General features: G+C 39.8%; 18 protein-coding genes across 18 annotated transcripts; 10 read left to right on the top strand and 8 right to left on the bottom strand.

Moving 5' to 3' along the window:
- Positions 1 to 563: 563 nt before the first annotated feature.
- NEHOM01_2041 (uncharacterized protein) lies at positions 564 to 1286 on the top strand (the record flags this gene model as incomplete). The annotated part of the gene is made up of 1 exon (XM_051490919.1): positions 564 to 1286. The coding sequence occupies one exon, from the start codon at positions 564 to 566 to the stop codon at positions 1284 to 1286; it is 723 nt and encodes a 240-aa protein (XP_051346879.1).
- A 117-nt stretch (positions 1287 to 1403) lies between these two features.
- On the bottom strand, positions 1404 to 2372 carry NEHOM01_2040 (uncharacterized protein; the record flags this gene model as incomplete). Its single annotated transcript, XM_051490918.1, has 1 exon — positions 1404 to 2372. One exon carries the CDS (start codon positions 2370 to 2372, stop codon positions 1404 to 1406), a length of 969 nt encoding a protein of 322 aa, XP_051346878.1.
- Positions 2373 to 2374: 2 nt separating this feature from the next.
- Positions 2375 to 4411, bottom strand: NEHOM01_2039 (uncharacterized protein; the record flags this gene model as incomplete). Its single annotated transcript, XM_051490917.1, has 1 exon — positions 2375 to 4411. The coding sequence occupies one exon, from the start codon at positions 4409 to 4411 to the stop codon at positions 2375 to 2377; it is 2037 nt and encodes a 678-aa protein (XP_051346877.1).
- Positions 4412 to 4850: 439 nt separating this feature from the next.
- Positions 4851 to 5453, bottom strand: NEHOM01_2038 (ADP-ribosylation factor 3; the record flags this gene model as incomplete). Its single annotated transcript, XM_051490916.1, has 1 exon — positions 4851 to 5453. The coding sequence occupies one exon, from the start codon at positions 5451 to 5453 to the stop codon at positions 4851 to 4853; it is 603 nt and encodes a 200-aa protein (XP_051346876.1).
- A 127-nt stretch (positions 5454 to 5580) lies between these two features.
- Positions 5581 to 7551, top strand: NEHOM01_2037 (uncharacterized protein; the record flags this gene model as incomplete). The annotated part of the gene is made up of 1 exon (XM_051490915.1): positions 5581 to 7551. One exon carries the CDS (start codon positions 5581 to 5583, stop codon positions 7549 to 7551), a length of 1971 nt encoding a protein of 656 aa, XP_051346875.1.
- Positions 7552 to 8080: 529 nt separating this feature from the next.
- On the bottom strand, positions 8081 to 9001 carry NEHOM01_2036 (uncharacterized protein; the record flags this gene model as incomplete). The annotated part of the gene is made up of 1 exon (XM_051490914.1): positions 8081 to 9001. One exon carries the CDS (start codon positions 8999 to 9001, stop codon positions 8081 to 8083), a length of 921 nt encoding a protein of 306 aa, XP_051346874.1.
- Positions 9002 to 9902: 901 nt separating this feature from the next.
- On the bottom strand, positions 9903 to 10787 carry NEHOM01_2035 (uncharacterized protein; the record flags this gene model as incomplete). Its single annotated transcript, XM_051490913.1, has 1 exon — positions 9903 to 10787. The coding sequence occupies one exon, from the start codon at positions 10785 to 10787 to the stop codon at positions 9903 to 9905; it is 885 nt and encodes a 294-aa protein (XP_051346873.1).
- An 855-nt stretch (positions 10788 to 11642) lies between these two features.
- On the top strand, positions 11643 to 12074 carry NEHOM01_2034 (uncharacterized protein; the record flags this gene model as incomplete). Its single annotated transcript, XM_051490912.1, has 1 exon — positions 11643 to 12074. The coding sequence occupies one exon, from the start codon at positions 11643 to 11645 to the stop codon at positions 12072 to 12074; it is 432 nt and encodes a 143-aa protein (XP_051346872.1).
- A 679-nt stretch (positions 12075 to 12753) lies between these two features.
- Positions 12754 to 14292, top strand: NEHOM01_2033 (uncharacterized protein; the record flags this gene model as incomplete). The annotated part of the gene is made up of 1 exon (XM_051490911.1): positions 12754 to 14292. One exon carries the CDS (start codon positions 12754 to 12756, stop codon positions 14290 to 14292), a length of 1539 nt encoding a protein of 512 aa, XP_051346871.1.
- Positions 14293 to 14671: 379 nt separating this feature from the next.
- On the top strand, positions 14672 to 15337 carry NEHOM01_2032 (uncharacterized protein; the record flags this gene model as incomplete). The annotated part of the gene is made up of 1 exon (XM_051490910.1): positions 14672 to 15337. One exon carries the CDS (start codon positions 14672 to 14674, stop codon positions 15335 to 15337), a length of 666 nt encoding a protein of 221 aa, XP_051346870.1.
- Positions 15338 to 15877: 540 nt separating this feature from the next.
- Positions 15878 to 16282, bottom strand: NEHOM01_2031 (uncharacterized protein; the record flags this gene model as incomplete). Its single annotated transcript, XM_051490909.1, has 1 exon — positions 15878 to 16282. The coding sequence occupies one exon, from the start codon at positions 16280 to 16282 to the stop codon at positions 15878 to 15880; it is 405 nt and encodes a 134-aa protein (XP_051346869.1).
- Positions 16283 to 16333: 51 nt separating this feature from the next.
- On the top strand, positions 16334 to 17920 carry NEHOM01_2030 (T-complex protein 1 subunit gamma; the record flags this gene model as incomplete). The annotated part of the gene is made up of 1 exon (XM_051490908.1): positions 16334 to 17920. The coding sequence occupies one exon, from the start codon at positions 16334 to 16336 to the stop codon at positions 17918 to 17920; it is 1587 nt and encodes a 528-aa protein (XP_051346868.1).
- Positions 17921 to 17978: 58 nt separating this feature from the next.
- Positions 17979 to 18326, top strand: NEHOM01_2029 (nuclear transcription Y subunit beta; the record flags this gene model as incomplete). The annotated part of the gene is made up of 1 exon (XM_051490907.1): positions 17979 to 18326. The coding sequence occupies one exon, from the start codon at positions 17979 to 17981 to the stop codon at positions 18324 to 18326; it is 348 nt and encodes a 115-aa protein (XP_051346867.1).
- A 296-nt stretch (positions 18327 to 18622) lies between these two features.
- Positions 18623 to 21223, bottom strand: NEHOM01_2028 (uncharacterized protein; the record flags this gene model as incomplete). The annotated part of the gene is made up of 1 exon (XM_051490906.1): positions 18623 to 21223. The coding sequence occupies one exon, from the start codon at positions 21221 to 21223 to the stop codon at positions 18623 to 18625; it is 2601 nt and encodes an 866-aa protein (XP_051346866.1).
- A 446-nt stretch (positions 21224 to 21669) lies between these two features.
- Positions 21670 to 23148, bottom strand: NEHOM01_2027 (fidgetin-like protein 1; the record flags this gene model as incomplete). The annotated part of the gene is made up of 1 exon (XM_051490905.1): positions 21670 to 23148. The coding sequence occupies one exon, from the start codon at positions 23146 to 23148 to the stop codon at positions 21670 to 21672; it is 1479 nt and encodes a 492-aa protein (XP_051346865.1).
- Positions 23149 to 23164: 16 nt separating this feature from the next.
- Positions 23165 to 23902, top strand: NEHOM01_2026 (uncharacterized protein; the record flags this gene model as incomplete). Its single annotated transcript, XM_051490904.1, has 1 exon — positions 23165 to 23902. The coding sequence occupies one exon, from the start codon at positions 23165 to 23167 to the stop codon at positions 23900 to 23902; it is 738 nt and encodes a 245-aa protein (XP_051346864.1).
- A 200-nt stretch (positions 23903 to 24102) lies between these two features.
- Positions 24103 to 25347, top strand: NEHOM01_2025 (uncharacterized protein; the record flags this gene model as incomplete). The annotated part of the gene is made up of 1 exon (XM_051490903.1): positions 24103 to 25347. One exon carries the CDS (start codon positions 24103 to 24105, stop codon positions 25345 to 25347), a length of 1245 nt encoding a protein of 414 aa, XP_051346863.1.
- Positions 25348 to 25881: 534 nt separating this feature from the next.
- NEHOM01_2024 (uncharacterized protein) lies at positions 25882 to 26622 on the top strand (the record flags this gene model as incomplete). The annotated part of the gene is made up of 1 exon (XM_051490902.1): positions 25882 to 26622. One exon carries the CDS (start codon positions 25882 to 25884, stop codon positions 26620 to 26622), a length of 741 nt encoding a protein of 246 aa, XP_051346862.1.
- Between the last annotated feature and the right edge of the window lie 544 nt (positions 26623 to 27166).

Here is a 27166-nt window from a genome sequence, read left to right as displayed (position 1 = left end):
CGTAATTCGACTTTTGAGATAAGGCATATTCAAAATGAAATAAAACTCATTAAATAGTAAATGCGATATGATCAATTTCAAAAGAATTGGGTTGGTTAGTATTGGGTTAATTTAAGATGTTATAAGTATTTAAGAACTGTATATAGCACTATAACACGAAAGTTGGGTTAGTATATATTAGGTTCTTGTTGTATGTCCATAGGCCATACATTTCCATATGAAATACTTACGGAATAGAAAAATGACTTGTCATAGCTATTTGTTTACATCTCCAATGTTCGTTTACATTTCATATATTGAAATGTCAACGATTAATTTCCAAAGCTTAAATAGAGAGCGTTTTGAATAAATACGATAGTTTATGACTGACCTTACCCAGAAACAACTCACCCAATACATTGTCTTATAAACAGCTATTAGTAAGTCGGATTCTCGGAACTCTCAGCAACACTCATATCTTGCTATTACCCAATGTGCAACTTATCTGTCATCCAACTGAACAGAAGATACCAGCGAATTAAATTGCACTGATTTAAATCACTAATTTTCATTGATTTACAAGAATGTTCGCCTATCACAGTAAACGTAGTTTAGTCTTATCACTGATTAGTCTTGGATTCATTATTGCCACCCAAACATCCGCACTGCTCTCGGATGGAAAGCCAACCGCAATGTCTTGGCAACAATTATTCGATGTAAATGCACACGGTATGACCAAGCTCGGCTCTGACACGCAGGCACTATCTACTATGAAAACCAATCCACATCTTTCAGCCACCAGACAGGCCAGCATTCAAGTTCTTCATAACTACTTTACCCATGGCGACAACAAGGCCATTACTATACTTGATGTAGGCGTGACTAAAATACGTGAGGATCTTAGCAAGCACCAAGCCACCCCACCAGCTTTACTGTCCGAGTGTAGCCATGTCAACTTAGTCTTTTGGCGCGAAGAACCAAACGTGTCCGCTTCTTCACCTCTGGACAATGTACTCCAAACTGTGCCCGAACTTGAAGAAGTTCTTTACTGGGTCTATCTCTACTTCCCCCTGGCCATTCAAATCATACTGACCAATGTGAATCCAAGTCAAAGCATCGCCCAGGTTTACCTCAAACCAGCTAGTCCTCTCGTTCCCCGCCTACCTAACTCATCACTAGCCGCAGCGGTCGAGTACAAGATAACTGCACTGACTGCCCGACAGGCACTGTGTTTTACTGGCGGAGCACTAATGAAACCCAAACTAACAATTACTCTTGATCGCATCAACCCCACCAACTCAGCTTAGACTTATCAATAAAGTTTCAATCATCCCGTTTTAAGACCAACTACACCATTTATTATTAGACTTACATCCACCAGCAGTACCTTAAGCCCAAGATACTCCTTTGGCTTTGTTTAAGCCCTACAGGTTAAGGTAGATCTGGCCGGCTAAAGGCACAATACAAATATTAATCCCAGCTTGCGGTTCCGGCGCATAAAGACTTTCTATTCCACTACCAAGCACTAAACACATTGATGGCTTCTTTTCCCGAGCCACCGATATTTCACCAGCCAGAATCGTGCGCTTAGCTGAATACAAAGTACTGATCTTATGCCGGCGTTTTATGTCCCAAAGATAAACCTTCCCATCAGCACCGCCCGTAATTAGCTCATTTACAGTCAGTGAAGCCAGCATCACTACCGGAAAGAAGATCTCTTCATTCGCTTTAGTCTTACGATGGGCCTTAAAGGTAAAATCTGCCTCTACTGTATCCAAGTAACACAAAGTAACTTTACCATCTGCAGTTCCACAAACAACAACATTCGCCTCGCCATGCAAGAAACAAATCCGAGTTATCATCGCTGCTAAACAGACTCGCTTCTCAATCTGGCCTGTTTGCAGATTGTATGTCTCTAGGTTGGTGTTGTTCACTACATAAGCCACTAAATCACCTTTTATCGCTGAAAGAGTAATAGTCCCATCGACCCAGTACTCACTAGTGACTTGGTGCCGCTCCAAATGGTAGAGACAGACCTTACCCACTAAGAAAACAATAACCAGCTGGTCTTTAAACCGGTGCATACTTACCACTGAAGAGACTTTACACCCACCATACGTTCTAACTTCCTGATTTTGCACAACTATCTTCTTCTCACTGCCAGTCACGCGCCAGACTTCTCCCGCCACTGTTCCAATATAAACCTCGTCAGTCGAGATAGTGCAAATACTCAAGGCAGGGGCGCTAATACTAGGGCTATCAGCTGAACTAATTGGATACTCGCCAATTTGGCCGTCCCAAAGGGCATATCGCAAAACATCTCTATACTCAAGAGCCGAAACACCACTACTAGTCGGAAAAGTAGTTAGATTGCAAGTAGAAGAACTCCGCATAATTATTTAGCAAAAATTCTCTGAATTAGCTGTCTACTATGCCGGGAACATCCATGAAACTCTTTGCCAGCACGTGCTGTACTGTTGGCTAGTGCAAAGAGCAAAGCGTACTTGTTGCGACGAAAAAGCTCGTTTAAAGAAGTTTCGGCATGGGCAATCTTACTATCGTAGTGTATCAGAAGAAGCTGTACTAAATCAAAATAACGGTTAAATTGGATAGGATATTGGCATATCAATAATAAAAACTCACCTAAAATTTTGATTTCCTGATTGGGTAAAACAAATCTTTTTTGCAGATAGTATCTAAGTACTGGTCCAAGAATCTGGTCTTCAATCCGGCCGACTAAAAAATCACCTGTACATCTGATCATAGTGTTAATTAGTGAAAGGAGAGAGAGTTGGGGTTGCCAATGAAGATCAGCACCAAGTATTTCTTCAAAGATAAGATTAGCAATCACCATTGTGTTTTCTTGATCGTTAGTATCAGCACTGCTTTCCGTTTGGCTAATACTTAAGGAAGTACTTCGAGGGAGGCCGTATAAAGCCGGTTTAATACCTTTATCTAGCTCAGCATGCATTCTAAGAATACTAGCTAGAATACTAAAGATTGCTTCCTGAGTCTCCTGGTTCTCAGTAGAGATAAGATAGACCAGTGATTTGAAAATCTGAACCAAATCAGTTTTCTTGAAATAACTCTTATCTATGATCTTAATTAAAGTCCGACTAATCAGTCCAATATCACCAACCGGCTTATTTACCTGCCAGCGACTAACTCTAGCAATATAGTCCTGGTGCTTAATAATACTTCCTAATTGAATGGCAATGTCAACAATCCGTCCCTGATAGGCATAGTCAACTAAAGCATTAACAATATTAACTGAGTGCTTTAGCTGATACTTTTCCTTAAAGACTACATTCAAATATGCATCATATCCCGTTTTTATCTCTGTTTCTATCTGGATCAATTTAGAGATGGGATGGTTATCAAGAAAAGCCTTCTCCCCAGTTACTTCTAGAACTCGTAAAAGCCCAATTCGACTCTCTTCCGTACCCGGCTGTAATTGAACACCACGACATACTTCAGCCAAGAATAAGAACTCCTCACCACTCACCTGCCGAGCAATCTTCACCCAATTAGATTCTAACCGACAAACTGCCGCAAAGACTTGGGCCTGACCCGCATGAAGACTTACTCTTTCCTGCTGTTGAGAGTAGTACTGGCTTATTACTGACTTAGAACTACTAGAAGACTCAATACTTCCCTTCGCCAGAACACTCTCTTCCTTACCACCCAAAAGACCCCAGGCCTGCTGATTAAGACCTTCTTGCTGGTTTATCCGACTAAGCCATGCAATCAGTCCTTCTCTTTTCCCACCCGGTCCTAAACTCATTGCCTTGCTTATACAAGCCTTAACTACTTCATCTGCTGCACCCGGCACAATTCCAGCCATACGCACTACTGCTTCACCTGCTATTTCTAATTCCTTCTCTAAACTCGGCCCACTTAGTACTCGATTAGCAATTCCCGAGAACTCTTGCTCTATCCCGGCTGTATATCCACCCGCCGCCAGAATACATTCAACTGCTAACTCCTGAAAAGGTCTACTTTTACTTCGTCTAAATATCTCAATAGCCAGTTCTAAACTATCTTTTACATCTAACTGTCGCAACAACAACCCCAAACGTTCCTCTAATTCAAATACTTCTCCCAAATCCTTTATCTGTCTTACTACCCAAAGCAACAAGTCTAAAACTCCCAGACCAATTTGCTTATTCCCACCTCCACCCATTTCCTTAATCATTCGTCCACCATATGCCGAAACCAAACCCGGTACGTACTTCACTGTATAAGCTTTCTGCAAGACTTCTTTATGTAAGACTAATCGTTCGCAACTATCAAAGCCCAAAGTCTTATAAAGCACATAACACCCCACTTGTTCACGACTCAATCGACCCTCCATCTCATTCCCTGTTTTCCGGGCATAAACCTCAGCTACTGACCAAATATCTACCTTTCCAGCCATATGTTGTCTAAGCATTACTTCTAACTCCATAAAAGAAATTACCACCATCCAAACATTCCATCCATTCATCCTACTCTCCATCCCCCATCTCCATCCCTTATCTAAACCCCAGCACACCCCAATATTAACTCTACCTTACTTTACCTTAAACCAATCCAACACCACCACAACTCAATACATCACAATACATCACAAACCAACTCAATACAATTTAATTACATCATACACCCTTATCAATCTAATCTAATCTAAACTTAATCTAAACTCAACTTAACCTAATCTAATCTAAACTCAACATAATCTAACTCAACATAATCTAACTCAACGCAACACAACACAACACAACCCAATTTAATCTAATCTTAACTCAATCTAATCTAACCTAACCTAACTCAATACCTAACTCAACCCACTCAATACCCAACTCAACTTAATACTAACCCAAACTAAACCTTTATTTACCCTGTGCACTTCCTTCCGTTAGGTGATCGGCTAGCCAGGTAAATCCCTGCGTAATGTCCGAAAGATCACCATGCTTGGCCGAACACTGAAAGATCCGCCAGGGATGTCCACTAAACAGCTGGGATGGCCCTAAAGTCTGGATAAAAGCCTCTTGTACCTCTTTGGCTTTAGATTCAGGCACCTTATCTATTTTGTTAGCTAAAATTAGCACGGGATATCTCTCCCGAGAACTCTCTGCATCCTTATCCAGGATCTTCTTTAACTCCTCCACTGCACTCTCCCATCGCGTCCGGTCTTCAATATCAATCACATAAACAAGTCCAGATAAGCCATCTGCATAAAAACCCCAAAGACTTCTTATCTTCTTTTGGCCTCCGATATCCCAAACTGTAATGGTTACTCCTCCTACTTTGATATTCTCCACATTAAATCCAACTGTAGGCACCGTTATCTCATCAACTGAAGCTGTAAGACCTTTAGCCTGAAAGGTGTATAAAATTGTTGTTTTTCCGGCGTTATCTAAACCTACCATAAGAACCTTTTTAGCCACGTGGCCCCCAAAAGCTTTCAAGAAGTTACTAATGACTGAGCCCATAGTAAACAAAAAATTAATCGGCTTTATTGGGTCATTGTAAAACAAAAGATAGTGAATGAGATACATAGTGACGATTTTGATACTATGTTTTGAATGCCTAATATAAGTCTCTAATTAGTGGATGGGTATGAGAATAGGGAGTACTATTACTCTATTAGTGAGTACTAGTTATGTCTTGGGGGCGATAGATGTACGGGCTTGTTTGTCAATGGGGGGAGTAATGGGACTGAATGGGATTTGTCATTTATATAGGGAGAAGTTAGGGAGTAGGCAGCCATGGATGGTTGGTCAGAATATGCCTGCGGTAAGGCTGTTGCCTCGACCGGTCTTTGTGCCTTTGGATCGGCCGCAATTATGGCCGAGTATGTTAGGGGGACTGACTAGGCTTGGTATAGGTCCGGGTCGAATAGAAGGTCTTTTGGCTAATGCTAATAGATTAGGTTATGTTGGTAATACTAATGGTAATGTTGGTGTTGGTGTTGGTGTTGGTTTAGGTAGTAATGGGAGTATTATTTGTCCTCCTCCAATGAATGGAGTGCCTAATGTAGTGCCTAGTGTTACACCTAATAATGCAGTGCCTAATGTAGTGCCTAGTAATGTAGTGCCGAGTGTGGCCGTAGGGGCAGGAGTTAGTAGTAATGTAGTGCCTAGTGCCATACCTAATGTGAGTGTGGGGAGTATTGGGAATATTGGAAGTGGGAGTGGGAGTGGAATAGTGAGTGGTGGGCCAGTAAGTACGAGTAGTGTAGTGGTGGTGATGCCGACTAGGCGGGTGGGTGATAGAGTTGTTAGTATGATAAGTAATAGTGTGGGTAGTGATGGAGTGATTCGGCGTCGCGTGCATGAAGAGACTCGGGTGGTGGGTTTAGGACCTGAGGCTCAGGAAATTGTGATAACAATTGGTAGTACAGATAAGAAAGGACAGATGGTTCATGATGCTATTTCTAAGAGTATAGTGGTGGATAACAAACCTAATCGAGTTCTAACTAAGAAAGAAGCTAAACAGGCTGAGAAAGAAGAGAAGAAACGGCTTAAAAGAGAAAAGAAGATTAGTAAGAAAGTTGATGCGAAATTTGAAAAGTTAGATAAGATTTTAGGCCCGGCAGGAAAAGATCCAAATAGTCCGACTGGTAAATCTAGTTTGGCGGTGGCTGAGAGTGATCGATTACGTGCTGCTATTCGAGAAGAACTCCGTAAGAATGAAGAGGCTAAGCAAGATGAGAAGAGGAAGAATAAGAAGCGATGGTATATGCCTTGGAAGAAGAGTTCTGATGATAGTGTTGATGATGTGATAAGAGATAGTAGAACAAGAAGAGATCTTGATGAGTTACGAGATAGAGAAACTTATAGACATGGTGATGCGGGATATGATTATGATTATGGTCATGGTCATGTGCGGGATATTGAGGGGCGACGGTTTAATGAGGAGTTTGATGGGGACAATCTTGCTTCGGATAAACCGGCTTCGAAATGGCCGCGACTTAGTAACTTAGCTAGGAAGACTAAGCGGAAATTAGGATTTGGGAAGAAGAGACTGGAAGAGTCTGAACTTGAGGAGCCTTATGACTCGCATTACCAAACACCTGCTTATGAACCATATGCTTCACATTCTTCATTATACCCGCCGGAGACTTCGGCATATCCGGCTTATGCCAGCCCGGCACCTGTTAAGAAGAAGAAGAAGTGGTTCCGCTCGCCTTTTAGTCGGTCGCGGAAGTCGCAAGCACCTCCGGTTATTGCTCAACCACGACGAGTTCTAGTGGCTACTGATGGCCAATACCCGTCTTATGATGAGAGTATTCATCCTGATCCTAATGCACAGACTCTTGATCACATTCAGCATGAACTTCATCGGATCAATGAGACTCTCTCTATTCCCTCCCAGCCGAAACGGACTACAACGATTCTGCAGCCGGTCTCTGTGGTTGAGAGTGCACCTCCTCTTGTGACCATTAAGCAGCCGCAGCCTCGCCAGCAATACCAGCCGGTTCATGCATACCCTGCTCCAGTCTACTATACTGAAGAACCATCCGGCGGCATACCCAGCACAAGCTCCAATGGTGTTGTATATCTTCGGCCTAGCAACCTTTCTGATTAGCACTAATAAACCTTCTAATTATCAAGTAAGTATTAAGATAGTGTGCTGTGCCGATTGTTTTTGTTGGACTGGAGTTGGCCATAGTATTTTGAGGACCGAGTAAGATTGTCCTTTTGTCAAAACTAGACTAGCCCAGTACTAGCCCAGTCCAATTAGACTTACTCATTCTTAGGTCTGAGTTGGGCTAGTGGCTGTTTGTTATGGTAGTGATAGTATTGCGAGGGCTAGACTGGTTGTAGATAGACTTAATACTGAGTCCATGACAGAGTGTTTAGACCGCGCAGACATTGAATTCGTAGATAACTTCAAACAAGTGTAAATCCAGAACTATATGGCTTATTTAATGCTCAGACTTATGCAAAGTTCCTTTATTTAAGATTAGTTTTAGATGCCTTAAGATCTTGATATCTCAAAATATCTCAAAAACCAACGGTCAAAAACAAGCCTCCTTGCAAATCAGTTCAAAGAAGTATCCTGCATAAAAGTCGAGTTCAGTTCTCATACCTATATGGCTTGAGTGCATTAGGCATTAAACAATCGACCAGAGAAGACCTAAGGGAAGAGGTTTAGAACCTACTGCTTCTGTATAACACCAAATAAGCACTGTATTATACTCGATTATGAGTATCAATGTTGTTAGCACGCCCAATAGCCCCAATAATAACGGGCGTAGCATAATTCCCTTCATAATCAACTTAATCGCTTTCGGCAAACATCTCATCGTTTCTGAGATACTAAGTTCACAATCCTCGGTTTCAGGTTGATTGTTCTCAGGATCTGAACGATTCTCCTCGGCCACGTTGACACTGTTTTCATTTGCTAGATTGCTTTTCTTAATCAGTGTATGTATCTTTCTCGACATCGATAGAAGCGCACCCAACCATGTGAGATTGAAGAAGGATAGTATAAAGATAAATGCCCATGGACTTGTAGAAATAAGAAGAAATGACGTAACATAGAAGACCAAGGTCAGAACTAAAACCACCAAAAACGTACGTATGACACACACACATGTTGTTACTGCAAAGCTGTTTTTGAATCTAGACCAACCAAGTGTACAAATGTAAGCAAAAATGGTTGATCCGCCGGCAATGCCATAGGTAGCTTTAAGAATACCAAGGCAAGTTTCTATCAAGCGTGTTCCTTTGACGAACGCTTCTGGTGGCATAGATGTATTTATCCCACTTTCGTTTGTGGGATAATAATCATTCGATAATGCTTCCAGATACCGCACTACCCAAACCATAGAAACGATCATGAGCAAAGTCGTGGCATATATTAGACCTTCGTCTGTTGTCTCGTGTTTCCTGTTCTCCTCATGCATCTGTAGATAGAATCGGCCGATGCCGCTATTTCTTATAAACTGTTCCAACGCAGTAGTTCTTTCTATTCCCACAGGAACAACTGCGGCTTGTTGAGAAGTGTTGCTAGCTGTAGATATAGGCTTCATTTTGAATTTTGAAATGTAAATATTTAAGTCGTATCTCAAAGTAAAAACGCATTTGATCATACTAGTATGTAAGCACAGTTAATTCAAAACCAGCACACATATTCTACCATTTTAGTCTTCATTTACTTATTGTTGTGATGTCATACGACCGCTGGCAAGCTATTCATTATTGCTAATGCTGTATGGCATAAATGTCACAAATTAGTTCATATCAAGAACTGGCATTATTGAATCAAAATACTTATTGTGGTGTCCGTGCCATCCCCCACACATCTTTAATGAGGCTCTCGAGATATCTCTACTTTTAGACGAGTTAACTACAGGGGCAAATAACTTAGATATTTATTCCGTACTACTTTAGATAAGCTAAGATATTCCAAAAGAAATCTCAATCTTGTTATCACTTGTTTCAGAGTATAAATATACGACGAAGATTGAGAAAGGACTTTCTATGGCTTCCATGAGATATATGAAGGATTCGCACAGAACTATATCAGAACTAGAAACGGCTCAGACTCGCACCCCAGAACCTCAACTCGAACCTCTAATCAATAAAACCGGCATCAGCCTGTGTGATGACCTGTCTCTCGTTGAGTATATTTGGATGAGAGGTCTCTATCCTCCCCTGGGGCACAACAGTATCTTATCTGCTAATGGCAATGTAACAAATAATGATATATAATTTGATGTTAATACATGCCCAGAACTATATGGCTTATTTAATGCTCAGACTTATGCAAAGTTCCTTTATTTAAGATTAGTTTTAGATGCCTTAAGATCTTGATATCTCAAAATATCTCAAAAACCAACGGTCAAAAACAAACTTCCTTGTGAATCAGTTCAGAGAAGTATCCTGCATAAAAGTCGAATTAAGTCCTCATACCTATATGGCTTGAGTGCATTAGGCATTACAACCTATTTCGAAAGATGTGAAGTAGCAGAGTTGAGGTTTTGTTGCTTCTATGTAGCCCCAAATAAGCACAGTATTGCACTCTATTGTCAATATAGCTATGGTTAGCAAACCCACTAATCCAAGTGCTAGTGGGCCTGGCATAATCCCATATCTAATCATTGGGATCATTTTCGGGAGCGATCTTATCATTTCTGACATAGAAGCTCGGTCTTTCCTAGTTTCAGGTTGGTTGTTCTCATTTTCCTGATCGTTTTCCTTAACTATTTTGTGAATATTGGTCAATATCGTTATAAAGAGGTTCAACCATGTGATGTTGAAGAAGGATAGTATAAAGATAAATGCCCAATGACTTGTAAAAGTAAGAAGAAATGACGTAACATAGAACGCAGTACTATACTGCACAATCAAAAAAAGCGTCTTTGCGATACACATGCTGGTTGTTACTGTAAAGTTTCTTATGAAGCTTAAGCAGTCAAGTGCACAGATGTAGGTAAGAAAGAGTAAAGTGCCGGTAACGTAACATGTAGTTTTAACACTAGCCTGGAAGGCTTCTAGCAAATGTATTCCTCTGGTAAACATCGCTGGTGACATAGATGTATTTATCCCATTCTCGTATGTGGATTGGTACTCAGTCAATAATGTCCCCAGATATCGCAATACCCAAATTGCACTTAAGATAGATATCCCAGCAATCTTGTATAGGTCAAACTCGATGGTTTTATCATGTTTCATTGCCTCCTCACATACTTTTTGATATAACTTGTATATTCTCCGACTTTTTCTCGTTTGTTCTGCCGATCTATCTCTCTCTATCTGTGCAAGACCATCTATTTCTTGATGAGATCTATTGTTGACGCTATGATTGGCCTGCATTTTGAATTTTTAATTTTGAAATCTTATCTTACTTTAAATTGAAAAAGACTCTGTTAGATTAGCATATTAAACACAATTCATTTACAATATGGGATTCAAAACACTCCCTCCCTATTCTTTGCCAAAGGACACAGATCCTTGAATTATGGCATCTGCATTGGATTAGATTGGGTTGGGTTGGGTTAGTGTATCTTTTTAACTATCATCAGCAATTACAAGAGCGAAGACATTAATCAACAGTAAGACTTATAAATTAGCACCATAATTCCAAATTATCATCCCTAACCCACTTTGAGATATACCAACTCAGTACTAGCCAATCCAAAGTATTATTTCAATAAATCCTGCGAACGTCTAGTCTGATTATATCTTGATAGCAGTACTACTAGCCGAAAACAGCGTCTTACCATCTTAGAACACGACAAAGAGCAATACTATCCCAATATACATCTACTAATATATACATCTACTAACTCAACTCAACTCAATCCTAACCCAACTCAATACTAACTCAACCCAACTCAATCCTAACCTAACTCAACTCAAGTCTAAAAGTAACTGAATAACTCAACTAACCCAATACTAACCTATTTGTTATTTAACTTTAGTTGCTTTAATTATCATAAACCAACCCAATACTAATCCTTTTCTTATCTCAAAAACAACATGTTTTAAGACTAGTATTGAGTCTATCCCAAGCCAAGGATGATTTTGACTATCAAACTTCTCTCAGTCTTCTCCACACAATACCAAACCAACCCAAAACTTCATCCAGCCATATCAAAATGCCAAACACGTCTCCATAAGTACTGATTAGACCTCTATACACATTATCTCATTCTAAATTTTATGTTTATGTTTCGGGACATCTATAGGGAAGCATTGAAGATAGACGCACCAGAGAACCCACCAATGGATGATAGAGAAGAACGAATATTCCCAAACGATCGAGAAATAGATAGTATTCTTCCCGAGTGTTATAAAACAGCCATAAGAGGCACAAAAGAGGAGAAGATAGAGAAGTTTTCGGAAGGAACACTGTTTTACGTGTTTTTTAACCATTGTGGCGAGAAGGTCCAAAATGAAGCCTATAGTCGGTTGTTACAACTCGGATGGATGTTTAGTCGGCAAATGAAGACCTTTGTTCAAATTGTAAAGAGACCTACCAATGCCCCCGGACTGATTCTGTACTTCGACTACTGTACATGGAAAAAGGTCACAAAAGAGATAGTAATAGATCAAGAGTTCTTAAGTACTCTAGAAGTCTCCAAGAATGTAATAGGCTAGCATTAAGTTAGTATTTGGTTCGTATTTGGTTATTTAAATAAAGTCGCTTTTGTGTTAAATCAAGTCCTCTCTACTATCTCTACAATCTCTACACAATCTATTCACCAAGTACACCGTATCTTATCAACTTATCTCTATCTTATCTTAACTCAATCTTAACTTTATCTCTATTATATCACAACTTATCTCAATCTTAACTTATCTCTATTATTTCATACCACATTAACCTAACTATCTCTCAAGTAAAAACAGAAACAAGACTCTACATACTAGAATTAAGTTGACTTTGACTTTGAATTAGAATTAGAAATAATATTAGAATTAGAAATAGAAATAGAAATAAGATAGTACTAAGAGTAGCTTTATACTGAATAAATAATAAAGGTAGACAAATAGATAACATTTATATCATTATTAAGATTAAGTTAAGTTAAGATAGGATTGAGGTGGGGTGGGGTGGGGTTAAGGTGGAATGAAATAAGATAAGATTGAGTTGAGATGAAGTGAAGTAAGATAAGAATAAACAATTCAATTCAATCCAATAATATATTATACTATTAGGGGACGTTAAACCAAAGTAGTCTTAAGTAAGACGGCAGTTAGATTTGAATTAGAATGTAGATTAGGTAAGAGTTGTATGGATTGAGTTAGTAGAAAGATGGATAGTGAATATTTTTTAATGACTAATAGAAGAGTTAGTGTGAATTTGCCTGTAGAATACCAATATTCAGCTGTTTTTATAGGCGGAATATATTTAGTTAGTTACAATAAGGTTGTTAGATACTCTAGTTTATCAGATACGCTTGAATCATTTGAAATCAACGATGTTCTTAAGTTGGGTGAAAATCCAAATGTTCTAGCTGATGAAAATGGCGAGTATCTACTGTTCGGATTCAAGAAGAGACAAATCATTATACCCAGACATACTCAAGAAAGACTAGAAGTACGTTTAGATTCAACTCCACTAGCCACTTACATAGATAAAGGCAAACTAGTTAATCTATTCAATCAAGGTCTGACTGTCTACTCATTACTTGATCTTAGTCGTAAGATAGACAGACCAAGAGTCTTTACTTTTAAAAGCGATAAGCGATTGAGTTTTTGTCAGTTGAATAAGTTAAGTCTTCTAGATAATCGTTTAGTCTTATCAGGAGATATGATGCTAGAATTAACTCCCAGTAATATTCTTGAAACAGATAGTACTAGTAATACTAAGCTGTTATTTGCTGAAGCTACAATTACTTACTCACGAACGACTTTAGCTATTAAAGGACCAGTCCTAATGAAACCAGAACCACTTACCTTTATTGGGGAAGAGATTAGCCAAGAAGTCTTTACTACCTGGGGACTAGTTGTGGTTTATCATACTGGCTTAGAAGTTTATCGTGCTCAGGATAGTGAGTACCATTTAGTGTATGTTTATAAGACAAAAGGTCGAGTTGTACCTTTAAGACCTAGTTTATTCGCTGTTAAGCACGTCTTCCTTCAAGATACAACTCAACTCATTGAACTACAACAAGATGGGCCATTTATTATAAGTTCAGTAACTGCTACGGAAGAAGTACTTAGTTTAGGTGAGCATTTACTTGTTCTGGGCCCGCAACCACAAGTTTTATCTACTACTGCCCCAGTTACTCCTCTAGTTATACCCGATCGGCCTTTACCCGTACCAGCCGAAGAAACAGGTATACGTTCCGGTCTAATTACAGCTGCTGATAATATCTTAGCCACTCTAAGGAAGTACCAAACTTTAGATCTGGCTATAATTAACGGTCGTCCTAAAGAAGAACAAAAGCTACTCTTAGAAAAGATCCTTAATACCTTCAAAGCCGATGTCACTAATAAGTCATTAATTCTAGCCCTTTCCCTCCAAGAGAAAATCAGTTATCTTCAAGATACAGCAACGGAAATCTACACTCTCTCCCAGGCAATTAACAACCAAACCCAAAAAACAGATAATACTCGTCAAAAGATCATCACACGAATCGCAACTCTTATCTCTCAAATCAAAGAAACTCGTACTCAACTCACTCCCCAAACTTCGCATCCAGCCGTTGAAGAACTCCGTACGCGTATTACAGCTCTCAAACAGCAAGTCGACCAAGAATCCACCCGCCTACAAAGAGAAAGATCCCAAATCATCGGGCAACTCCATCTTCTCAAGCAACAGAACGCATTCCTTCGTCGTAAGATTGCCGATCTAGACACTGCCGAGTAAACAACCAGCCACCAGTACAATCTCTAGCTACCTACTATTATAATAGCACTACTACTACTTACTTACTATCATCAAGACAAAGCAGCACTAGTACTTCGTAGCAAAATGGAATGCTTCCGTCCGGGATCGAACCGGAGACCTCATCCGTGTGAAGGATGCGTGATACCACTACACCACGAAAGCTCAGTTAATAAACAGACCGATCCACAATAGTATATTCATATCTAACCCAATCCTAATCAGTTAATCTTATCTTTACTTATCTTTATTATCACCCCATAACTCAACTCAACTCAACTCAACATAACTCAACTCAACTCAATCTGAATACTAACCCAACTTAACCCAATGAATACTAGACTTTTTTCTTAGCAACCCAATGCATGTCTGTATTACTGGTGGTGCTTCTGGTCTTGGCGAGTCTTTAGCTATACTCTTTAAGAACAAAGATTGGCAAGTCACAATTATTGATAGAAACAAACCAAAACATCCAAAACTTTCTGCATGTACATATATTAATCATGATTTCTCTTCAGTTAAACCTTTAAAAATCACTTGTGATATACTTATTCTTAATCATGCTACTTTTGATGGTTTTACTCCTTTTACTTCCCTTACAACTAACTATGTTAATCAGTACATACAAATCAATCTATCCGCTCATTTACAAATGATTCAAAATTCACAATTTAATCGCTTAGTTTATATCAATAGTGTACTTAGTATTGCTTCTTTCCCAAATGTTGCTCTTTACTCAGCCACTAAAGCATTCATGCATACTTTTCTTAACTCCCTCCGCCGCGAAGGTCTCAATATTCTAACTGTCTATCCCTATAAGATAGATACACCTCTTTTTGCTACAGTCAGAACTCCATTCGTTCTTTCTACCCACCAAACAGCCACTGCCATCTACCAAGCCATCATCAACAAACAAGCAACTCTCTACCTCCCCAGCATCTTCCGACTCTCCTACCTCCTTGCCCTACTCCCACACAGACTCCAAAACTGGCTCCACTCTCTCATCTACCGCCTAGTCATCACCTAATTACCAGGCCAACCATAATGACTTAAGTTAGTACAACTACCAATGATGACTACTAATTCAGTACAAATAAACCTTATCTTATCTTATCTAAACCTAATACAACTTAATATAACATAACCTTATCTTATCTCGACTCAATCTTATCTTATCTCAACCTTATTAACTTAGCTCTATTATATCACAACTTAATCTTAACTCTATCTTATCTTATCCAAACCCAACCCTATCTTATCCAAACCCAACTTAACCCAATCCATCTTAACCAACACATACTCTATTAAAGAATACCTCAATACGGCATACTCGACCATTTATTGAAAGTAGACAACGATATGACGTCATACTTAAATTTTAATAATACCAGCTACTATTGAGTTGGGATTTGATATGGTTTGAATTCTCTACTAACCCAATCCTAATACGATCAACAATGAATAAACAATTTGTAACGGAAACAGAGTAATGATTGTTTAACAACTCAACCTAAACTTAACCCAATCCAAACCCAACCTTATTCAAACCCAATTTAAGATAACCTACTTATTTATTGACTATATCATACTCTTTCTCTGAGTTCTTCACAATAATTTTACCATCGGCCGTTCTTATCTCTTTAATCCCACCCGGAAACGTCCTTTCTATTTGACCACTACCAAACTCATAAGTCACTACTCCACTACTCTTATCATACAAGTACTTATACTTCCTATCCTTATTTACTACATAAACAGACCCATCATTCAACCAATACTTAACTTTACCTTCACTTTCTTCTTTACTCTTCACTCTCTTCCTTTGAATTACTTCTTCATACTCTTCATTTAATCTGCGCAACCTTTCGATCTCTTCTCGTAAGATCTCAACTAACCCGATCTCTTTATTTTCTTTCATCCGATCTATCAGGCCATCTAAAGCCTTAATTCTTTCCCAAAGCACTCTTTCCATCTACTTTTATTAAACTAGGGGTGTTCTTAATCGCAAAAGTGTGTTTTTTTCATGGAACCAAGAAAAGTAGCCACTCTAACTGTTTTGAAGAAAGATGAACCCCATTTAGTTCAACAGGAAAACATCAAAGCTGCCTCTGTTTTGTGCGATTTGATAAGAACTTGTATTGGACCAAAATCTATGCTTAAAATGATTCTAACGCGCATAGGAGGAATCGAACTGACTAATGATGGTAATTGTGTTTTACGTGAGATAGAAGTATCTCATCCAGTGATTAAGTCTTTGATTGAATTATCAAGGACTCAAAGTGAAGAGGTAGGTGATGGGACGACTAGTGTTGTGGTTTTAGCTGCTAATTTATTACAAGGATTACTACCCCTGCTTAAAGCTAAAGTACATCCAGTTAGGATTTGTGCTAGTCTGAAAAAAGGACTGGAGATTGTTTTAGGGTCGTTAAAGAAGAATTCTTTTGATTTTAGTTTATTACGTAAAGATAAGAGTACTAATGAGGAAATAATTGTTAAAAAAGTTATTAGTCAGGCCTTATCTACTAAATTTTGTTATCGGTTGCTTAAATTAGAAGATATAGCTTATCAAGCTGTATCTTTGGTTAAACAAAAAGATCAATCTGTAGTGGATACTAAACATGCTATCAGAGTTGAGAAAGTCTTAGGGGGACGAGTGGAAGAGTCTTATGTTTTGCCCGGTGTACTTCTACAGAAAGAAGCAGTGGATGTACGTATGCCTAAACACTTGGTGCAGCCACGGGTTGTACTGGTGGATTTCCCTTTGGAGTATCGGAAGGGTGAGAACCAAGCGGCTATTGAGATGCATCAGAAAGAAGTCTTCTCAGCGGCTTTGGCGGCAGAAGAGGCCCAGATTGAGAAATCTGTGCAGATACTCTTATCTTTACAACCTAACTTGATTATCTCTGAGAAGGGAATTAGTGATCATGCAGCTGCTATCTTAGCTAGGGCTGGAGTGGTTGCTTTAAGAAGAGTTAAGAAATCAGATCTTATTAGATTATCCTTATGTACTGAGGCTAGTATTATCTCTAGAGCAGCTGATGCAACGGCTAAGGATGTAGGTCAGGCCCAGGAGTTTAAGATGAGCTGGATTAATGGTGAGGCTTATGCTACTATTCTCGGGAATGCTCAAGCTAAAGCCTGTACGGTTGTTCTAAGGGGACCTTCTCGAGATGTCTTAGGCGAGTTAGAACGTAATTTACGTGATGCTCTAGGGATTGCTAAGAACTTAGCTACTAGTCAGCACTTAGTTTATGGCGGTGGGGCTATTGAGATGGCGGTAGCTGAAAGTTTAGAAAAGGCTAGTAATGGCCTGGGTAGTGAAGTTGGCGCCTGGGAAAAGGAAGTCTTTTTAGTGATGGCTCGGGCTTTCCGATCAATTCCTGGCTTATTAATGGCTAATTCCGGGCGGAGTAGAGTACGGGCTGGAATGTTGGAGTTGGAGGAGTACCATCGGCAGGAGAAGAGTTCTTATGGTGTGGATGGGTTGACGGGTGAAGTAGGGGTGAGTACGGTTTATGAGTGCTTGGTAGTGAAGGAGCAAGCAGTTAAGGCAGCGATTGAGGGGGCTATTATAGTCCTACGGGTTGATGGGGTAGTGAAGCAGTCGTAGTCATAACAAATAAAGCTAGTCTTTGGGATATAAGGATTTGGGATAGTATTGGGTTAGAATGAAACAGAGCGATCGTCTTTTGCCAGTGGCTAATGTAGCTGGGATTATGAAGAAGTCTATTCCAGGGTCAGCTAAGATATCTAAAGATGCTAAGGAAATGATGCAAAGAGCGGCTTCTGAGTTTATTGCGTTTATTACGTGTAAGGCACAGGATCTCTGTAAGATAGAGAAGCGGAAGACTTTGACGGGCGAGGATTTAGTTCTATCAATGGAGCATTTAGGGATGCCTTCGCATGCGGATGCCGGTCGACGGTTGCTTTATAAGCTACGAGAAGGCGGGGCGCAGTATGAGCATGGGTTTTCAGCACCTGTTTCAGCGGCGCATTGGAAGCCTTACTGCCAATAACTATTGGGCTAGTATTGAGTTGATGCTAGGTTGGGTTTAGTTGGGTTTAGTTGCGGACTGGGCTGGACTTAACTTGGTATTGAGTTGGTATTGAACGGGCTTAGAGTAATGTCTGGCAATAAAGGTCTGGATGCTTTAAATGGATTTGGTTTAGATTAAGTTGGATTGAGTTAGGTTAGGTTAGGTTAGAGTGTGTTGGGGTGGGTTAGGTTGAGTTGGTATGGTACTAATTTGATAGTAAAGCCAGACAATAAAGTAGTAAAGTAGTAAGTAAGTTGTTTATTGAATTAGGATAGTTATAGAGTATGGTAGCTTTGGAGAGGATGACCGTGGATTATAAGGACGATGGATTTGGGCGGGGATGGAGTGGTGGGATTGGATGGAGCGGCGACTAGTTGTTGCAGGGTAGTGATGGTGGTGGGAGAGAGGAGTGAATCTATTTCTATGAAGAGGTAGCTGGTATGGACTTGGAGGTAAGTGATGACTTGGCAGAGGGCTTGGCACTCGGATTGGTTATTGAGGGATTCGGAGGATGTGATATGGAGGTAGAGGTGTTTGCCAGAGAAGAGATTGGGGTTCGGGCTGGTTGGGGATTGACTCCATTGCTGGATTTGGGCGGGGGTAAGGTTGTAAAGATGGACGATAGTTATGTTGGACATGTCGAGCTTATCGATTATACGGGGTATTGCGATAGGATCAAACTTAAGCGAGAGAGGCATGCGGCTGTTGAATAGAGTTTGAATAGTAGTTTGGTAAGTATTGAATGTTGTCTCATCTAAAATAAGACGTAGTTTGTTGATGATAGCAATCCATGATTTGGATTGGGATGAAATATTGGTTTGTGATGACCTACTACCTAGGGCAGTGGTAGTTGAAGATTGTTTAGATATGATTGAGTTTGACTTTAAAATAGCAGTAAAACTAAGTGCGTCTAGATAAATTGCTTCTAAGTTAATAAGTCGGGAATCGGCAGTTTGGATGTTGATAAAAAGTTGGTCGACTGTTTGAACGGGGCAGTTGTAGACTTTGATTGCTCCAATACTGCTGGGCTTTTTGACTGTCATTATAATATTTGATGCTGTGCCGTCAGTGAGATTCTCAAATTCTAAAACTGTATGAACTTGGAGTTGAATTTGGTCTTCGGGGATTTCAGGGATCCAAACTACCTTTCTAACTAGTTCGGTATTGGTAGATGGCAAGTAAGCATCAGAAGGAGCATCTTGAGAAGATTGCCCTAGTTGGACATTCGATCTTTTTGTGCAGCTAAAACAGCCCCGCTTACTACCACCTTTTCCTGATTTATCGGAAGTAGATTTGTTATCTAATCCAACGATAGAAATAGTAGTGATTTGCTTACTAAGGAATAAATCAACTAGATGAGTTAGTAACTTGTAATATCTAGTCGCAATTTGGATGTTTGTTACGTGTTGGGGATAATAGATAGCGACTTTTTGAAGGGGATAGTCATTTAGAGTAGCGGTGGCTTCATATGAATCCTTAATGATGTTGTAAATAAGGTTTTTGTCGCCCATACGACCGAGATCAAGACTTATAGTATGATCTGAATTGGCTAAAGAACTATCTGCTGCTTCTTTCTTGAAACACTTAGCTAAACATACATTAACTGGGGCAATAACGAATAGAACTACTGTTTTGTCCTCTTCTAAAGGACTGGTGATCCTTAGTCTCTTAATGGCTGAAGAATGAACTTCAAGTCGGTCAAATATACTGAATAGATAGTCTTGAGTAACATTAAGATCACCAGGAGTACGAATAATTAGGTTTTTTGCTCTAATCCGGCCGGCATTAGGTTTGGCTGCTTTTCTATTATGATTTAGCTGAGTGCTAGTCGTGGTCTTAATGTGGCTGGCAACCCATGCTGAATCACAATAAACACTTAGTCGGTTGAGCCGCATCAACATAAAGTGTGTGCGTATGAGTTTAGTAAAGGTAGAGGATTTGAGGTATAAATTGGTCAATTGTAGATACTCAATACCTAGAGTTGAAGATGACGTATTAATCCAGTCTATGTTATGCAGAGTTGTATGAATAGCAGTTCTATACCAGTTGAGTTGTGAGAAGATATTTGATTTGGTGACTATCTGGCACTCAAAAGTAGAATTGCACACCACTAAGTCGTACTGCCGATGTTGTGTCCATTGGTTACCGGCTAGCCAGTCTAATGGCTTAAGTTTCTGACTCTGACTTATAATCAGCCGGCCAATCCAAGGCGAACGAACAGCTAGTTGAGATACCGTGGTAACTACCCCGGGACTGCCTTCCACTATAATTAGATCCACGGTTTTCCATCGAGCGAACTTGGGCAAATCGTTAATGTACACGTTCATAACATCTTCTAGCTCTTTAATTTCTGTGCTGTTATACTCATAGGTAAACTGGCATACAGTTATACTAAGACAATTACTGGTGAACAAAAGACGACATAGAGCCATATAGGGACATAAGATTGGTTTAAGAGAGGTAGTTGGTGAGTTAGTAGCAATTGATTTATCTGGCGTACTATTGGGTCTAATAATTATATCTGTGTGGCCATTGTCTACTATATCTTTGTATAGAGCCTCTTGTTCTGAGTCACTTTGGTTGTTAGTTAGTACGAAAGTCATGGCATGTGAACTATCTTCAGTTGGGACTTTGAAATAACTATTGTCTATTGGCATATTGGGAAGACTGGGAATTGGGTTAGCTTGGGGAATAGTAATAGAAGTTGTCCAACTCGGGTTAATTTGGCGGGTAAGATTGGTATCTATAGTTGAAGTACTAGCAAGTATCTGTCCGAGACAAAAACAACATGTATATAAAAGAGCTCTCAATAAGATTGATAAATATAAGCAATCTTCTGAGTTAGTTTTTGAATTATGTCGTATAGTCTTTAGCATGGCTCTAAAAATAAAATCGCGCCAACTAAGGAAAATCGTTATCAATTACGTAATTTGTCGGGTTTTTTCCTTTTTAGGAAATACTATGACATCAACATATCTTCATTTTGTTTATTCATTTCCTGGTGATATTATCATGTGTATATATGATACTGATGCAATGTTTAAGAAAGTATTGTTTGTCTGGATTGAACTGTCTCGGTAGTCAGTAGTCATCGAAATACTAACCCAATTTGGTTTGCAACTGAGTTAGATTGAGTTAGTATTGAGTTGGGTTGGGTTAGGTGATGGGTTGGTGTTGAGTTGGGTTGAAGTATGTAAGGAGGTATTATGGGATTGGGGCTTATGATAAATATCTAAGTTAATATCTAAGTTAACATTTGGTTTATTGCTTGGTTGTTGTGGTTGTGGCAATATTTGCTTGGTAATTGGTATTGTATGGTCTATTAGTTGGCTGGAATGTTAGGAGTACTGCCGAAGTCTTCATTCCAGTCACTGTAAACTTTGAGGTCTTTTTCTGAGACGCTTTTCCTTATCTGGGCCATGGCTTTCTGGAAGTCTCGTGATCCAATTTTACGGAGTCTTTCGACTGATGCTAAAGATGACAACTCTCGAACGGCCTCCATAGCTGCTTCTCGGCACAGATTGAAAATATCCGATCCAGAGTATCCAGCTAGACCTTCTGCTAGTTGTTCAATCTCAGTGCTATCCATCGCTAGTTCTTCGCCTCCAATTTGCTTGATCATTTCAGCACGTGCCACCTTATCCGGCAGAGGAATGTACAGACGCTTGACAAATCGACGTCGGGCTGCTTCATCTATTTCTTGCGGGCGATTAGTAGCACCAATTACTAAAACATGCTCTTCACATGCTCTAGCTCCATCCATTTGAATTAGCAGTTCGGTTTTAAGTCGTCGCGTGCTTTCATTCTCACCTTCGGTTCGTTGCATAAGTAGTGAGTCTATCTCATCTATGAAAATAACTGCTGGAGCTCGTTTCATGGCGGCATAGAACAAAGCTCTAACCATCTTCTCCCCTTCACCAACCCATTTAGAAGTCAAGGACGAGGCACTGATTGAGAAGAAGGTGGCTTCGGCTTGTGAAGCGATGCACCGGCCAATAAGAGTCTTCCCAGTTCCAGGTGGCCCAAAGAGAAGTAATGCCCGTGGTGGTCCTCTAAGACCTTTGAAGAGATCTGGCCGTAGCATAGGCCAAATAATGATCTCTTTAATAGCCGTCTTAACTTCAACTAGCCCAGCTATTTCATCCCAACTCATCTGAGTATGAGGATGTAAGACTTCATTGTAAATCATTTGTAGTAATTTAGCATCCACTGGTGATTCTGAATTCTCATCCGTATTGTTAGGCACACTATTACTATGATTAGCTAAAGTACTAGAAATAACTCTACCCGTGCTAGTACTACTTCCAGTACTCTTACTAGTTGATTTCGGCAATCGAGCTGCATCTTCTGGTGAAAGTTGGCTGCGTGCCGAAGTAAACCCTAGCAGGCCCGAGTTGCCTCCACTATTGCGATTGCTATTGCTGTTACTATTAGCATTACTATTGCTAGTATTGCTACTAATTTGTGTATTTGGTTGAAGTCGTGGCTTACTGCTTGAGTTGGGACTATTAAGTTTAGATGAGCAAGCAGAACAAACAGCAGACTCGGGAGTGGTTGCTCGGTTGCTTTGTGAGATGAGCTCTTCTACTTGGGCAATAGTTAAAGCAGGACGTAAGATTGGATAATCATGAACAAGTGGTACTAGTTCAGGTGAAACTGTTTGTGCAGCTAAGAGATACTCATAATCTCTTTGTAGATATATTTGTGCCTTTTGATTATCAGAAAGATTATCATAGGGAGAAGTGTACTCTTGGGTTAGTTCTTCAAGTAATTGTTGGAGATCGAAGTAGTTCTTTTGCATGGGAGACAAAATTCTCATGGTCAGAAGTCAAGATAGAAAGCAACCCGAACTGTATTATACGAGAGAAGAAGCACTTAAACGATACTTGTCTGAAACCAAAGATCTTGGCCGGAGATTGAGAGCTGAGAGCGCAGTTAAGCTAGTGATTAACAAAATAGCACAAAAGCGTGATTTCAATGGCCAAAGTAAGTACATTCGACTAGAAGTACCAAAGGAAGAGCCTAAAGCACCGGAGGCTAGTATAGATCTTAGTCCGGATGTTTGTGGTAATGATACAGTTAGTAGTGGATTTATGGGCATACCTGATTTGGAAATTGATGGGTTGATAACTCTTTCGGATGCTAATTTGGTTTGTAGTGCGCGGCCGGATGGTTTTGTGGCTAGTCCATGCGCTGAACAGACTAAGAATATCTTGAGTTCTTCAATTGCCTCTGCGCCTTCTCAGACACTTTCAGAGCCTCGTCGTAAACGCATAGCTAAGTTGACCTGTGATAGTAGTGATTCTGATGGTGGGGACGATAATGAGATGGATGAGAGTGGGACAGAAACTGAAACAGAAACGGAAATAGATTTGGATGAAGATTTGGATGAACCAAGTGATACAACGGTTATTGCTGTTGAAGAGAGTCCTATCGTGGAAATCAAAGAAGGCTGGCATGCCGAAAGCCAAGTTGAGCTGGAAAACAAGCCTGGAGCAATGTTCAATGCAGCTGGTCTAAGTCGTGTTAAAGAGAGAAAGTACCAGTGGCAGTAGGCCTGGATAATAGTTTATAACATTAAATCTTTACTGTTTGGGTTAGTATCTTAGCGTGAATTTACTGTAATTTTGTGAAATTTGGTTTAAGATAGCTGGGATTGAGATAGTATTGGACTGAATTATGATAAACCCGGCTTGATTGATTTCCGGAATCACTCGATTTCTAATTTATTTTGGGTTTAGATAGAAAAGATAACATGAATTCACAATTAACTGGCCGAAACAACCGCAAGGTTACTTTTGTTCTGCCAGACCATGGCTCAGGTCGTTACAGTCGGCCTATAGTGTCAGGTGAGCCACGGTCTTACATTAACCATCTAATGGAACACGAGGCTGAAATGCCCAAGATCGTGTCATTTCCACCGTATGAAAATATGTGGCACCCAACCACTACTAAACCGATACATACTAGTAACAAAGAATTACTAGTGGATGTGGCTATGCAGATTGGCACAGTAACATCAATCTTTTGTCGAGTGTTAATTATGCTCACTTTGTGGCCTTACTTTAGGGCACTTCAGAATAGCTACGGTGCATTTTCGCATATTGTTTACGTTGACCTATTTATGCCTTTACTAGTAATCTATCTATTGGGCAACTTTTTATCGGATATCGTTATATTCATTCGGGCCTGCCACTTCTTTATTTACTGCTCACCTAAATATAAGATGACTTTGACTGAGTTCCGCAATCACAAAAACATACTTTTACCCGTCTTCATCGGTTTTGCTATCTTTCTTTGCACGGAAACCTATCTCTTATCCTACGCTTTTTTGACTCTTAAGTACTGCCGCTTGTTTGATTCTGTTATCTGGACTGTTTGGGGTGCCTACAAGAACTCCTTCGGGATTGCATTTATTATCTGTGTATCTGGGGTGATTGATCCTATTTCTTATATAATCATATTGGCTCCAATCATCTATAAGAAGATGTGCTTGCCACCAGCTGAATGCTTCTTTCTCGACTTTAAGCAAAACGAGTACGTATCTGTGAACAACGACTGTGACTTCCTGAAGAATAACCAAGAAGCCGCCACGCTTTTGCTTTGCATATTATGCTTCCATCTAAAGCTCTGGATTATTTATCAGCACGAAACTCTTTTTACTACCATCCATCATATCGCTTTTGAACATCCAGGACTCCTATACGGACTTGCCGTTTTCATGCTAATAGATGGTATGAGCGTCAATATAGGTGCCTTTGGGGCCAAACTTGCATGCCAAGCTTCTGACAATCGCCTGGCTTCCCTCCTACCCCAAAACCTCCGCTCCTGGAGGGGCTTAGTTCACAGCATACGTCATGGTCAACTTTGGACAATCATCGATCTACTATGTACCATTATTCTTTTTGTCACCCTTATCTATTGGATTTTAAATGACGATATTACGAAAACCTCCCTATACACCCGGTATTCCCATCTCCAAACACCAAATATAACCTAATAAACAAGTTTAGCTGAATTAATCTATCCTTTAGTCCTAATCCATCCTAACCCGACCTAATTCCAACCCATCTCAACTTTAGACAACAAAGATCAACATATCACTTACTTAGTTGCCCCAAGAATCGCACAATCATACATTGGGTTAGTATTTGGATTCTACTCCAGCTATCTAAACAGGACCTTCCCTGGGTATTGACCATAAAAGGAAATAATATTATGACATAAACCAATTGTCATCACAAATTCTTAAATCTCAATTTAGTTTAAACCCCTCTAGTTTTGTTTCAATCTCAGCTTTCATCTCAATTTATATTTCTAATTCGAATTACTAACCCAATCGCCCAATCTAAGTAACAAATGGATTAGGCTGGATTGGAGCAACACACTTAACTTAACTTTAAATGATCTTAATTTAACCATAACTCAGTTAAATCTAAAACCAAGTTATCCCAACAAGGCCAGATGAATAAGCTCTTCCATTTCTACCCTAATTAAACTCAAGGTATATAATCACATAGAGATAGAGGGATCAATGATTCATATTAACATACCTCCTGATTGGGTTGTTGTTACCGAGCAATCAAAAGATGTTCTTAACCAGCTTAAAGCCCCAAGTACTTCTGAAAGTCTAATCCAAATCGCAAGACAAATCATTCGCTGGTCCCTTTTATTAGTTTGCTTCTTCTACTTTGGCGTTCTTCTGGCCTCTTTCGGCTACTTCCAGACACTCGGATTCTTCCCTTTACTTTGTCTCTTCATTATCTTAGTTCTTACCACTATTCTTTGGAAGGCTGCTACCACCACTGATTCAAACAACCACAAGATAAGTGAGCCCACTCGATTCTTTATTTGCGTCTTATCAACTATTCTCCTAGTCCTACCTGCTCTAATTGTAGGTAATCCATGGCCTATCTATCTTCTTACACACATGATTATTCCCAATCATCTCTTCCTTCTCACCGCAGCTGCCCATCTCATTGTCTTCATTATTGGATTAGCTTATGCCGACACAAACTTCCAACAAGCCCTAGGCCTATTCCCTGTTTTAATGGCTCTAGCAGCCACATTGGACTACACTATCTCCCGACTAACTTCCCAACAAGACAAAAAACCACGTCAGAGAACCTTCTCAACCTGCACGTTCATCACCGGGGCTGCTCTACTCCTTGTAACCACTGTTATTCTCTTCCTAGTTATTTGTAAACTCGATACCGACTTCATCAACTACCTCCGCAAACCCATCGAAGAGCTCAAGGATGCAGCCCACTACTAACTCCATTAAATTAGTCTTACCATATCTATATCTATTCCTTTCGCAAGTATTATTGCCATACGTACCCAAAAACAAACATCCACTGGATTCATACTAGAACCAAAATCCACTCCAATTAAGTGTGGCACGCCAAGCATGAAGCTCGCCCCGTTTGAAATACAAAAGCCCTCAGCATGTGAGACTTGGAAATTATCTTTATTGAGCCAAAGTACCAAATGAGTCTCCTTTCTGTCTCTAGGACCAGGAATACAACCTTTCATCCCTAAGGGTAGATTTAGAAGTGGATGATGCTATATTTTATTCTACTATATCTACTCGAGAGTTTTAGATAAGCTGTTATAGATTAGATGGTGTTATTGGGTTGGGTTGGGTTGGATAGGGTTCATTGGCCACCACCGACTCTATTAAAGACCTTCCTTGAGACGAGTATCGATGTGATTTGTTAAATAAATATGGTTGTGTGTGAGGATGACGTCATATTGAATTGTAGGGTAGATATGTAAAACTAAATTGGTTGAATCAGATTGACTCTATTAAAGTTGCA

This window comes from Nematocida homosporus (genome assembly GCF_024244095.1).
Source record: "Nematocida homosporus strain JUm1504 chromosome Unknown 111, whole genome shotgun sequence".
Lineage (NCBI taxonomy): Eukaryota > Fungi > Microsporidia > Nematocida > Nematocida homosporus.
Note: the sequence above shows the minus strand (reverse complement) of the source record. Positions and strands in the feature narration are given on the sequence as shown.